Here is a 14,955-nt window from a genome sequence, read left to right as displayed (position 1 = left end):
TGGCAAAACGATAGGATGTGTCCACTGATAACTAAATGCGCAGGTCTTCATCGACTGTTTTCATTCGGTTGTTCCCACAGACTGGTTCCACTCAAAAGAGTGAATGAATAATTTAACTGGTACGTAAAACTACAATCGAATGAGGCGATTGTTATCCAACAAACAACTGAATCGATTGTCTTCATTGGTTTGTTCCAATCAACTGGTGTGAGACTCCAGTCAGTAGGAGCTGCGTCAAGTCGAGGACCACGAGAGAGAGAGAGAGAGAGAGAGAGAGGCAGGCTGTGGTGCCTACGTCACAGCACGTAACCCTTCAGGTCTTACAAGTGCCTACAGCCAGTCTGGCGGGCGACGAGTAATTATTTCAGGCGAGTCGAGTCAGTCAGTTCTTGACCGCGCGTTTAAATGCATGCAAGTTCTCGTTAGCACGCGACAAAGTTGAGCTCTTTAGTGGGTACCTTTTCAAATACATATTGATTTCGCTTGCGCCCTGCCCGAAGCCGAGAGTTCGGGAAGTGTGGTGGACAAGCCGACTCGGGACCAACGAAATATACGGGCCCTGCAACGAACTTGTAATGTGACACTAATCGATTTGTCCGCCACATTTCGTGAAAGCTCGGCTGCTTACAGCGCCCCACGGGAAATCGATATTAGTTCCCACTAAAGGTCTTAATTCAGTCGTGTGTTATCGAAAACTTGCAAGCATTTAAACACGCGGTCAAGAATTATTAAACTCGTCTGAAACAGTTACTCGCTCCCCGCCGTAGACGACTGCTGGCACTCGTAAGCCCTGCAGTGTCGCGTGTTGTGACGTACGCGACAGGGCCCGTCTTTTTGGTGGGCCTCGAGCCGACTCGAGGACCACGAGAAAGACAGGCAGCGGCGCATATGTCACGAAGGTAGACCTGAACTCGCTCGCTTGCTCAGCTCAGCAGAGAAAATGCGTTTCTAAAGCTATCACCTCGCAGCTGGGTGTGTACGTACTAACTAACCTGCCATTATGAAGTCTTACTGATTAATAGTACTACAACGAAGTTTAATTTAAGATCTATTCTCGATATACGAGGGTCACTCCAAAAGAAATGCACACTATATTTTTCAAGCTCCATCTTTTATTCTACATGTTTGAAAGTTTTACAGTGTGTAGATATGTCCTTTAGGAACAATATTTTCATTTCTCCACATAATTTCCATCCCTCTCAACTGCCTTACGCCATCTTGGAACCAGCGCCTGTATACCCGCACGGTAAAATTCTGGACCAATCTGTTGGAGCCACTGTTTGGCAGCGTGCACAAGCGAGTCATCATCTTCAAACCTTGCTCCACGAAGAGAGTCTTTCAGTTTCCCAAAGAGATGATAGTCACATGGAGCGAGGTCAGGAATGTAAGGCGGGTGTTTCAGTGTTGTCCATCCGAGTTTTGTGATCGCTTCCATGGTTTTTTGACTGACATGTGGCCGTGCATTGTCGTGCAACAGTAAAACATCCTGCTTTTGCCGATGTGGTTGAACACGACTCAGTCGAGCTTGAAGTTTCTTCAGTGTCGTCACATATGCATCAGAATTTATGGTGGTTCCACTTGGCATGATGTCCACAAGCAAGAGTCCTTCGGAATCGAAAATCACCGTAGCCATAACTTTTCCAACAGAAGGTGTGGTTTTGAATTTTTTCTTGGGTGAATTTGCATGATGCCACTCCATTGATTGCCTCTTTTGATTCGTCTCTGATGAAAAATTATGGAGCCGTGTTTCATCACCTGTCACAATTCTCCCAAGAAATTCATCTACACCATTCTCGTACTGTTCCAAAAGTTCGCTGCATAGCGTTTTTCTTGTTTCTTTGTGAGCCACTGTCAACATCCTCGGAACCCATCTGCCACAAACCTTTTTTAACGCCAACACTTTCAGTATTCTGCAAACACTTCCTTCCCCTATCCCAACGTAGCGTGACAATTCGTTCACTGTGATGCGTCTGTCAGCGGTCACCAATTCGTTAACTCCCTGCACATTGTCTGGACTGTGTGCAGTACGAGGCCTGCCGCTGCGAGGAAAATCCTCAATATTGCCGTGCCCGCTTTCATCACGTAACCTGCTTGCCCACCGACTAACTGTACTGCGATCGACAACAACATCTCCATACACCTTTTTCAACCTCTTGTGGATGTTTCCCACTGTCTCATTTACCTTCGTAAATGGTATAGCAGCTTGTTTATAGCATTTGGTCTCTTCTTGACAATCCTCACTTCATATAAGAAGTGGTGCCTTATGCAACTGATAATAATTTTGGCTCGATTTTAACTTCATTGTGCCACAGTGCAGCCGTATGAAATCAGGAGTATAAGTAGGCCCAAGGACTTCCAATCACTGTAGGGCTAATAACAGTAAGACTCCATAATAGCGAACTCCAATAGAAGATGCAGTTCTCGTTTGTACGTACACACCTAGTTACGCATTAACGGGTGTAGATACGTAGTTTATGTGCTGGGTAGAGCGAGCGGGCGAGCTCAGGCCTACCTTCGTGACGTACGCGCCGCTGCCTGCCTTTCTCGTAGGCCTCGAGCCGACTACTGTGACGTCACAAGTTCGTTGCTGGGCCCGTATCTCTCGTGGGCCCCGCGTTTTAAGTATGCCGAGGCTGCGCGTATGCGCTGCAGAGGCTGCGCGCCGAAAAGCTGCGGCCGCGCGACGCGAACTGAGCCGCTGTCCGCAGGGGCGGCGCTCACAAACAGCCGCGCTGACGGAGCCGCTCTCGGCCCTCGGCCGGCCTGTAAACAAACACCTCATCAATTAGCGGCCGTGATATGTGCTGCCCTGGAAAAGCACACACGCCCGCCGCCCGCCAATAAATATTGGCTTCACGTGTAGCTGGCGCGACGCGCCCTCTGTTTACAAGCTAGCTCCGAGGCACGCGTGTACTCTGCCCTTTTCGTTAGTGCATTTTTCTACACTCTGCTGCGGCTCGAATTCTTTTCCGCGCGCGCGCGCACACACACACACACACACACACACACACACACACACACACAAACGCGCGCCCGCGGATTGAGCTGTTCCAACAGCATGTCAAGGAACAAAAACATTCTCCGGAACACAGCAATCAGCGAAATAAAGCTACACTACTGATAATTTCCTCGGAGTATTTCGACATACACACTATCCAATCAAAAGTATCTGGACACTCATCAATGGACATTAATATCGGGTGCGACCAACATTCGCTTTTGTGACGACTACACCTCAACCAGGGACGCTTTCAATGAGGTGTTTGAGTGCCTGTGAAGTAATGGCTCTGCAGGCTAATGAATTTCTGGAATGTTATTGTCCGAATACTTTGTCATGGGTGCATAGTCATGCTGATAGAATCATCGTAGCCGAACTGTTCTTCTACTGTACGCAGTACACAAAGCTGTAACATATGTACTTGATCATTCTACATGCACTGTTTTCTAAAGCGCAATAACGGGACCACACCCTAACCACGGAAGACACCTTTATACCATAACATCGCCCCCTCCGTACTTCACTGGTGGCACCACACGTGGCGTCCGCCCCCGGAAGCTGAGTGGTCAGCGCGACGGATTGTCAATCCTACGGCCCGGGTTCGATTGCCGGCTGGGTCGGAGATTTTCTACGCTCCGAGACTGGGTGTTGTGTTGTCCTAATCATCATCATTTCATCCCCACCGACGCGCAAGTCGCCGAAGTGGCGTCACATCGAAAGACTTGCACCCGGCGAACGGTCTACCCGGCGGGAGGCCCTAGTCACACGACGTTATTATTACCACACGCGGCAGCCGGTAACGTTCTCTAGACATTCACCGTGCCCAAACCCTTCCATAGGATTGCCACAAGGTCTATCGTGACTCATCACGCCATGTAACTCGTTTCCGGTCATCCATTGTCCACTGGCTTCGCTCTTCACACGACCTCAAGCATTGCTTATCATTCACTACAGAAATGTGTAGGTTATGACGAACTGCTCGACCATCCTATCCCAGCCTTTTTAACTCCTTACGCACAGTCATCGTGCTACCTGGGCTGATTGTAGCACTTTTGACACTCACGAGTGATTCCTCCCGCCGATTTCATGATTTTTTTTTACAACCAACCTACGCAGCGTTCGATGGTCCCTGGCCGTCAGTACGTGAGTCTGACTGGTCTTGGTTTAGCTGTAATTATTCCTCCTCGTTTCTACTTATCAAGCTCATCATTAATAGTCAAATTCGGCAGCTTTAGAAGGGTTTAAATGTCCCTGATGGCTTTGTTATCAAGGTGACGTCTAATGACTAGTCCATGTTGGAAGTGACTGAGGCCCCCTGAGCCGCCCTTTCTCCTGTCACTGGTTTTCTATGGACAACACAATACTCCCCGACTCTTTGGGTCCTCCTCTCATGACGTCCAGTGATCAGTTTCGCATTAGACATGAGTGTCAAAATATTTATGATCAGGTAGATTACGCGGGCGAATCACATAAAACAGCCCTTTTCCTTCGTGATTGGTTGAAAATATCGAAAAGAGATTTTTGGTAAATAGCGTGTCAAACGAGATATTAAGCAAGTATGGTCTTTTTCCACTGAGCAACGCACTGTTGTTGACAGCATTCGAAAAACTTTGAAAAGAAGAATACAATGATATAAAGCTGGTTAATGTTGAAATTGTAATTTTTGGCATAATTGTTCGAGAAATGTGCTGAAGTTGAAAGGTAAGGCGCCCGAAATAGGTTATTACGGTCAAGTGGGGCTCTGACGCCAGGTTTCGTTGTAACACACACTGGTAAGATAGGCCTACGCTGCTTCTAAGGTAAAACGTATTTCCTCTTGGGCCTACTTCACGTGATGTAGATACAGGTTCAGCTACGACTGTTGTAACTGGACGACGACCAAATGCCAGTTTCCGATAAAACAAAATTCATGAAGGACGCGGAATACCGGTCCCCTTGGCCGTGTTCACTCCGCAATAGCCTACTCCGGTCACTTTGCCTTCCTAATTGAGGACATTTTTCGGATATTTCAACATCAGCATTAACGAGTGTTATAGTACTGCACTCACGATTTGAAGAGCTTTAGAGTGCCGTTACAAAAGTATTTCTTTAATATATCGGTTGATACAAGAGTTAAGAATATTAGCCATGCAACGAAATAGCTTGCTCCCGTGGCTGCTATCATTTACCGAAAACTTCTTTTCGGTATCTTGAACTGTTTGTGAAATAAAAGGGGGTGTAAAACAAAGGATATTGGTTTCGCTCCCCAGTGACAGTCCTAGTTTCTCTGCAGAACCCGCAGCTTCACTTCCAGCTTTACGCAACGTACAGAATATCAAGGTAATAAATATTTTGATTTAGAGGTATTACAGAATCTTGCTCCAAAATATGCAGACTCCAGCTCTTCTCAAGAAAAGTAATCCTTTAATAAGGCACACTATGAAAGCTACCGACGAAAACGAAAACCTCGGGAAAAAGATAAAATTTATGTGAATTAAGGGACAAGCAAACGTTAAATATGACGAAATAGCCAATGACTTAGCGAAGACCGCCGGTCAAAACGGAGCATCTAGAAACAATGAACAACAGTCATCAGACCTGAGGACTGCATTACATAGGGGCAGAAGACATCGATGCAAAGACGAACATCAATAATCAAAACGCAATAAAGGAAAATATTGTGAATAAATACAGCCGAACATTCTTTCTAAGTCCCACGACCTGCATATGATTGAATTATGGATCGTGCTCCAACCATCTTCACCGAATACACGAACGAAATAATCCTTACTGTGAACATGATGGAGTAACAGTTGGAAATATAAACAATATTTTCTTCGGATACAGGCTGCATATAAACCAACAAACGGATTTTTACAACAGTTAATGAGATATCATCAACTATCACGCACAAACAAAGCAGTTATCCTTCATCAAAATGATGTATTCTGAGGGGCGAATGGAAGAAAAGGTATGAAACAGTACTATGAGTATAATTGAAGTATGTATTCAAAAGTAATCACCATATGTCTGAGCACAACTATCTAATTGTTTCACGTGCCGAATGGTTCCTTGTTCTCAGTATTCCTGTGACTGTGAGAGGAGCCAGTCTTCCGCTGTGTCTTTCGGTTCGTCGTTCGAACTGAAGCGCTTCCTTTTGAGATGCTTTTTTAGTGGACAAATCACATGGAAGTCGCAGGACGTCATGCCCAGGTTGTAGGGCGGATTCTCAAACTGTTCCCACTACAACTTGGCCATTACACTATGTGTGACCTTGGATACATGTGGACGGGCGCTATCGTGAAACAGAATCACTCCCTTCGCAATCAACCCAGACCGTTTGCTCTTGATGGATTTGTTTAGGCTACGGAGTGTCTCACAGTTCACATCAACTTTAATGGTTTTCCGTGCTCGAGAAAATCGATGAGTATTGGACGTCGAAAATGGGGCATCATTTTGTCTGCTGAGGACAAGATGTGAATTTTTTATTGGGAGATGACGACGCTTGCCTTCATTGCATGCCGTCCCACTTTGCCTGTGGCTCGAAGTGATGTCTTAATACTTTACCCCAAAGCGACGTATACAAATCTCAACTGGTTTGGTTGTGAGGACGTTTCGCACATTTTAGTTTGAACACTATGTGAAGAGCTGTAAAATCCTAGAAAATTTCTAAATCACTGATAGATCGCTGCACTCGTATTTTGCCAAGTACCTTGGGAAGTATTATTCGATAAAAGCTGTAACATTGATTATTTCACAGACAGCATGCACAGTTCCATGACGAAAAAAATCGTGGAAGTTGCTTATACGAAAACTTGGCGACATTTTTTCTTCCCGCCGCACCATTTGCGTACCGAACAAGAAGGAGAGAGGGTCGGAGGAAGATGATAGCTGTACTCAAAGTTTCCTCCGTCACATTCTATATAGTGGCTTGTGGAATGTGGACGGATGTCTACAACTTTGGCGTCATACTCAAAGGAATAGATAGGCTGCTAAGAAAGCGCCCTGCCACTTCTCTTCTTTAAGCTTTCATTTTTCACCCCCACCAAGTCATGACGCACATTAAATAAGAGATACAACGTAGATTTAAAATATGTATTTTGTAGTACATAGGTCTTATAACTGAAATTTGCTGGTCTGTGGCACCTTCGCCTTAATATTCTTCACGTGCGATCAACCAAGCCAATGTTTCATCGTATTCGTTACACATCCAGCTAGATTAAAAATATGATCAGACCTGTTAGGATTAACACACAGGCAGAATTTTTCTCAGTTGTCTGCGGCGCAGAGCCTGCTTATTCGGCGGCAGAGCGTCGGCCCCCTACCTGGTGAGCAGGATGCCGACGTCGTGGTGGTTGGGGTGCTCGTCAGAGTCGTAGTTGAGTGAGTGCTGCCAGCGGCAGAACGTCTCCAGCATCTGGTCTGCGTTCACCGTGCCGTTAAGACCATTCTGAAACTGCACACGCCGCCTTTTAGGGACACAGATGCTACGGCTACATAGTTAGCAAACAATAGTTAGCTAATTCTCCATTGAACTGGCCACAGCTTTATGTGAGGAAAAGCGTTGGTAACATAAAAATATTAAATTGTATTAATCGCTCAAAAGCTTAGAAAGTAAAACAATTCGTTTGAAAACACTTCTCAGAACTCGGAAAACAAGAACTCATTTAATCATTTGAAATGGAAGGACGGACTGAATCCAGCAAATAGGTGGTATGAAAAAGAGCAGTGCATTGTCTCCTCTCCTCTTTATTGTGATTTTGGATTAGATAATGAGTAATGTGTCAGAAAAAACTGGAGAAGACAAGACGAAAGCAGCGGTGTTCGCGGATGACTTTATGAGCTGGGGAAACATGGGGACGAGTTTCGAGACAGGTGTATGTTGAAAGAGACTGTGAGACAGTATAGAACGATATTTAACGTAAAAGATGTGAAACACTGATTACAACAGGAAAGAAAAATAGACGAATTAGCGGAATAAGGATTGGAGGTGAACAACTGAAGAAGGTGAAAAGTGGTCAGGTACTTGGGAAGTATGATATAGGAAAATGGAATAAATGAGGATGAGATCAGTAAACATGACAGACAGGGTCAGAAGCATTCCTGTGAAGTGGTAAGGGCGTGGTTTGGAATAAAGACGTCACACAAAAAAGCAAAGAAGTGATATGTAGAAGTTACTACGTCCCAGTACTGGCCTACGCATCCTACACGCTGATGATGTACAAAGATGTGTAAGCAGATTACAGGCATGTGAAATGAAGTTCCTCAGAAGTAGCATAGGAGTAACGCGGAGAGGTAGGGTGATGAGTGAAAGGGTAACGGAAAAAGTGAAAGAGGAACCATCGCAGAACAGTCAGAAACATGAAGGCTAAAACTGTATGGGCACTTAAAGAGAATGGAAAATAAGAGGATTCCCAAGAAGAAGAAATGGAGATGCAAAGGAAAAGACCAAACGAAGACGATGGGATAGACAGCTGAATGGTATGGACGAGTGTGTTGAAAAAAGAGGCGAGGAATGGACCAGAGTGAACACAGAAAGATACTGGGAAAACAGGACTGGATGGCGAGGCTTATGTTTCAAACAGATCCGCCAGGGGATGGAAAATGTTCAAGATGATGGTGATGGTTTAATGATTTCCGTGAATAATATGCATAACTGTCTCAAAGGTGGAATTAGAATGGAGTAACAAGAGAAGAAAAAGCTGCAGTGCGCTTATAGAGACGGTGGCTCATTTGTATCGTTCTGCTGTTGTCAGTTCGTTATCACTTATCGTATCCAGTCGGATGGCAGTGTAGGCCTACAGTAGGCAATGAGAATCACTGAATCTAACGGAGGTGTAGGCTACACTGTGATGAACTGGGTGTGAGGTTCCGAACCCAACGAATGTGTACTCAAAAACACGATTGTGGTAATAGATTTATCTTTGGCAAAGCTCGAGGTCTAGGTTAGGTTGGAATGTGATAAACTGGTCGTGAACTGGTGAAAGCAACGAATATGAAACCCAAAGAATGACTGTGGTAACAGACTGATGTGTAGCACAGCCTGAGATCTACGGTCGTCATTGTAATCACCTCTTTGTATATTTTAGTTCCGAATTTGTCACAATTTTCGAGGATGTCGTTAATTCGGAATTCGAGGATGTGGTTAATTCGGGACCTAACAGTGCAGAATACTAGCTAACTTCATTTACTAAGCACAGAAAAACTGGCTGCCCACATCCGATCATTATACTTCCTCCATTCAACACGCTAACTGTTACAACAGCACGCGAAGGAAGAGCCGTGGCACCGTAAGTGCACTTCTACTGAGCTTTTGAAAATTCCGACTGAACGGCTTTCGAGATCAACATTAAATGCTTATTAACGAATTACAGAAAAGGTATATTTTCTATGATAAAAGACTTTCTTTATAAATAACTCTCCTGCAGCTAAGAGATAGTATGTGACTTATTTTTGACTTATTTCAAGAAATTTGATTTTTAATTGGTCGGAAACGTAATCAGAGATATAGTAGGGTGTATCATGAAGAACAAAAAAAGCTCTGTACAAAGTAGACTTATTGATTTGTAGATTCTTTTCCAGTTCAGTCTTAATTCCGAAAAAACCACTTACTCAGAATGCACGCCTTTTCTGAGAGGAAACATTGACCAATTAATAGGACATGTGTGAATCTTTTACGTTCTTTGATGCCTACTTTAGATTAGAATGTTATGAGCGGTTGCTGCCGTCGAACTTCATAAGGGAGTGCATGTTCAAACAGTTGTCTACAAGAGGCCTAAAGCTGAACATCACAGATTAATGTTATTTCAGTTTATGTGCAGCGAGTGTTTTGCGTCTCTCATATATTCCCAGGATATTATTTCGTATGGAAAAAATCAGTATTAACCTACAGAGTAAAAGCTGATGACCTTGAGCGTTTGAGGCAGATCATGCTGTATGATTTGTTTGCAAGTTTTTATTAACATAGGCAACGAAAAAAGTTAATCATTCTGCCTTTCGTGGTTTGCCCCTACACCCTCTGTTCATATGAAGAAAGTTACATCTAACATACCACTCCGTACAAAACTATATCACTTGTTTTCAGATGAAGCACTTACATTAGAAGCGATTCTACAGACTGTTCTGAAGAGGTGAAAATCATATAGGATCTCAATTGTTTTGTAGATCCAACTATTTGAAACTACCATAAATAGTAGATATACAAAATTAACAAAGTCTAGGAATATTTATGGTCTCTTGCAACTAATGTTGACAGGTCAGGTCCTGTATGGCTTAATTGGAAGTGAGTCATTAAATAGTTTTTAACGTGTCCATAAGCATTTGCGACGCAAACACGCTTTTCTCACCTTATTTGGCCTTTCTTCGTTCCAAATCCTTAGTAGAAGTACGTCGACAGACCTTCAGGGTCACTGAGAAACACGACACGACCAGTCAGGCGCCATGGACGGGATTACCGAAGCACTAGATATGAGGAATGTATAACAGCTTCAAGCTGTTGCAAGTACTTTCCAAGTCGTATTTGCATGGGATTATTCTTAAAGTTACCTGTGCATTCAAAAGGTCGCCGCGGAAAATGAAATTAGCTACAAACAGATTTATCTCGGTACGATTGAGACTGGAACATGTGAACTCAACATTCAAAGATCGATATCAAGCAGTCGAGTTATACCTGATCGACTGCTTGGATTAAAGGATCCTTGGTTTCCAGTGTAAACGTTCACATGTATAACATGTAACGTGCCATAATTTTTCGACTACAACTTAAGATTGCTTGAAAGTTTCTCTTGCCATACCAAACATTTTACAAGGAGGGTGTTTCAAAGTCTTTGAGTCAAACGTCTAACGATTGTAGATCACCTCATGCGGGACAACTTTTGTTAGAGACAAAAAACACGCTTATGCTTCCTTATAACGCTAGTCGTTCATCGATTATTATTCGCTGGCCCTGGGACGGCGAGATTTCAAAGAACCAGCAGGGTCTACTAACCAAGTGTGCAGCATACTACCTACTACAATTAACTGATAGAGTGCTTATAAACAGGAAAACCATTAGAATAAGTGCAGAAACTTTTAACTTGGCTGTGCCTACTCCCTTACACACGGAGCAGATGACTGGATTATAGGCAACACATAGGGCATGCGCATGCCGCAGCGTGCCTACGACGTGCCGTCTCTCAGGAGCATAACCAACACAAACGGACGCGTCGCGACGTCGAAAAGCGACAGTGAAAATTTTCTCTCTAACTAACGTTATTCCCCAAGACGTGATCTACCGCTCTAAACGTTTGATTTAAAGAGTTCAACTTGTAGACGTATGATTCAAGTATCCGCTTTCGGTTTGCTTTTCAAAAATTATGCCGAACTTTGCCAGAATTTATTGACAGCCTGAGCTACCTTTTATTCGCAGTGAGGTTACAGATATTATGGGAGATAAATTTCATCAGCTAATCCCACCATACTTGATGTGAAAGCACTGCACCTCTTGGTTTTAGACACTTTTTGAAAACAGATTTTAGAAATAACTTGGCTATCTCAGTCCAAGGAGGAGCTTAATATACCTCGATACTTTCATCAAATTCCCTACATAAGTCGATAATTTAATATGAATAAATAAAAACATCGACACAAACACAGATTACTTTTTACACACTTTGCTAAGGTAAAATACATTCTAGGACAAAAAACGACGCAACACGCACGACTCAGAATGGAACAGAGATCAGTAGATGTACACACAAACAAATGACTATAATTTCAGAAAAATTTGACGATTTATTGAAGAAAAACAGGTTCACAATTTGAGCAAGTTAATAACGCGTTGATCCACTTCTGACCCTTAAGCTAGCAGTTATTCGGCTTGGCACTGATTCAGAACGTTGTTAGACGTCCTCCTGAAGCATATCGTGCTAAATTCTGTCCAAACGACGCGTCAGATAGTCAGATTCCCGAATTGGGAGAGCCCGGCCCATAATGTTCTAAACGTTCTCCGATGGTGACCGTTCCGGCGACCTTGCTGGCAGATGTAGGTTTTGGCAAGTACGAAGACATCTACATCGACATCGACATCTACATGGTTACTCTGCAATTCACACTTAAGTGCCTGGCAGAGGGTTCATCGAACCATTTTCATACTACTTCTCTACCATTCCACTCTCAAATGGCGCGTGAGAAAAAGGACACCTAAATCTTTCCGTTCGAGTTCTGAATTCTCTTATTTTATTATGATCATTTCTCCCTACGTAGGTGGGTGTCAACAAAATATTTTAGCATTCGGAAGAGAAAGTTGGTGGTTGAAATTTCGTAAATAGATCTCGCGGCAAAGAAAGCCGCCTTGTGACTGCCACCCCAACTCGCGTACCATATCAGTGACACTTTCACCCCTACTGCGCGATAAGACGAAACGAGCTGCCCTTCTTTGCACTTTTTCGATGTCCACCGTCAATCCTACATGATAAGGATCCCGTACCGCGCAGCAATATTCCAGCCAAGGACAGGCAAGTGTAATGTAGGCTGTCTCTTAAGTGGGTTTGTCGCATCTTCTAATTGTTCTGCCAACTAAGCGCAGTCTTTGTTTTGCTTTCCCCACAATATTATCTACGTGGTCTTTCCAATTTAGGTTGCTCGTAATTGTAATTCCTCGGTATGTAGTCGAATTGATAGCCGTTAGATTAGTGCGATTTATCGTATACCAAAAATTTATCGGTTTTCTTTTAGTATCCGTGTGGATGACCTCCTACTTTTCTTTCTTTAGTGCCAACTGCCACTTTTCGCACCATACAGAAATTCTCTCTAGATCATTTTGTAATTTGAATCGATCGTCTGATGATTTTACTAGACGGTAAATTACAGCGTCGTCTTCAAATAATCTAAGGGGCCTGCTCAGATTATCACCTAGATCACTTATGTAATCAGAAACATCAGATGTCACTTCTACTCGATGATTTACCGTCTATCACTACGAACCGTGACTTCTCTGAGAGGAACCCACGAATCCAGTCAGACAACTCAAACGATACTCCACATGCTCGCAATTTGATTAATAGTCGCTTGTGAGGAACGGTATAAAAAGCCTTCTGGAAATCTAGGAATATGAAATCGATCTGAGATCCCTTGGCGACAGCACTCATTACTTCATTGCACAAGAACGATATTTTCTGAATCCGTGTTGGTTATGTATCAATATGTCATTTTCTTCAAGGTGATTCATAATGTTCGAGTACAGTATATGCTCCAAAATCCTACTGCAAATTGAGGTCAGTGATATGGGTCCGTAATTCAATGAGTTACTCCTATTTCCTTTCTTGAATATTGGTGTGACTTGTGCTACTTTCCAGTGTTTAGGAACAGACCTTTGGTCAAGTGAGCCGTTGTATATGATTGCTAAGAAAGGCGCTATTGTGTAGAAACTCTCGCCGGGCTTGCTGAAGTGTAAGCCGAAGGCGGCTTGCCACGAAGGTCAATAAAACAGGGCATAGAATAACGTCGACGTACCACTGTGTTGTAAGAGTGCAGCGGATGACAACGAAAGGGTTCCTGCTACGAAATGAAATGGCATCCCAGATCACTCCTGGTTGTGGGGCTGTATGCGGGCGGCAGTCAGTTTGGTATCCCGGGTCTACAGACACGTCTCTGCGCTGGAATCTCATTGATTGGAATAGAACTGTCCTCAGAGATGAGTCCAGCTTCGAATTGAGCCCCATTGACCAGCGAAGTCTGGAAGCGGCCGGGATAGCGGTGGGATACAAACGTGACTATCAACCGCCATACGGACCGACGAGCAGGAGTAATGGTCTGGGGTGCCATTTCATTTCGTAGCAGCACCCTATTCGTTGTCATCCACGGAACCGTTAGAGCACAGGGGTATCGATGATATTCTAGGCCCCGATGATGTTTCCAAATTCATATTTGTACGTCAAATCGTATAGACTGATACGCATGGCGCTAGCGTTCAGGTCAGCGATTATTTCTTATAATATTATGATAGATTTTGATTTTTAGAAGCATTATTTTCATGTATATAGAACACCTTTTAAGTTATGAATCACGGGAATGTGCAGTATAATATGTTCAAGTGTCATGTTGCCATTATGACGTACAGTTTGGTTGACGGTCTAAGAGTGGCGTAACGATACACAGGTTGAAAGAATATGTACGTGGTCAATGTGTGACAGTTAAAGATAGAAGATTTGTGTCACTGTTGTTGTTAGTATAGTTGTCAATGTTTTCGTATGATAACTATTTTTGTGTTTGCAACACTGGTTTCGACCATATTGAATCTTGTGATGGTGTCGGTTTTACCATCTACTATTGTTCAGAATTAGTAAATAAATAAATATATTGTCACAAAGTGAATTATTTAATTTTGAAGAGGATTGGATCTGCAGTCTTAATGTAATTACTGAATGTAGTTATTCGGTTTATGACTGTTAAAAATTTTATCATTTTCACGCATACTGGAAGGAAATAATATTATTATAAAATGAAATGCGATAGCATTAAACATGAAGGAACAAAACGTTAGAACTGAAAAGACACTTATGTGCATTTTTGAAGCCTATTCTACATCATTAAGAAGTGAAATGCTGGAACATAGTTTCAAACTGTCTGAGTGCAAATACGTGTGGTGATACATATATATATGATATACATCAGCAAGAGCCATACGGCGAGCATAAAAATAGCATTTCACTTTCGTAAAAATAAAACGTTCCATTCAGACTACTGAGAACTGTGTTCCAGCAATTCACGACTTGTTGTAGGGTGTAGAGAGCCCCACTAGGATTGAAAATGACAAATTGTTGAAACTGCAATCGCAATAAAGATTCTAATAATCATAAGGGAATTACAACATTAAATGATTATTTGATTGAATCCTTGGCCATAATAACACAAACAGTCGAAAAACAATCGTGGACCTATATCTCTATACGATTTGAACGAGTAAAAGGTAATTATGTTAACCACGAAAGTCTTGAGTA

At 43.0% G+C, this 14,955-nt stretch overlaps 1 protein-coding gene across 1 annotated transcript in view; it reads right to left on the bottom strand.

Moving 5' to 3' along the window:
* The window catches only part of LOC124623036 (A disintegrin and metalloproteinase with thrombospondin motifs 7-like), a 280,175-nt gene that overhangs the window by 244,511 nt on the left and 20,709 nt on the right, over positions 1–14,955 (bottom strand). Inside the window, exon 3 of the mRNA XM_047148829.1 lies at positions 7,303–7,433. Within this exon, the coding sequence (XP_047004785.1) occupies positions 7,303–7,433 (131 nt within the window). The remainder of the gene's footprint in view (positions 1–7,302; positions 7,434–14,955) is intronic.

This window comes from Schistocerca americana, chromosome 7 (genome assembly GCF_021461395.2).
Source record: "Schistocerca americana isolate TAMUIC-IGC-003095 chromosome 7, iqSchAmer2.1, whole genome shotgun sequence".
In the NCBI taxonomy this organism is placed as follows: Eukaryota; Metazoa; Arthropoda; class Insecta; order Orthoptera; family Acrididae; genus Schistocerca; species Schistocerca americana.
Note: the sequence above shows the minus strand (reverse complement) of the source record. Positions and strands in the feature narration are given on the sequence as shown.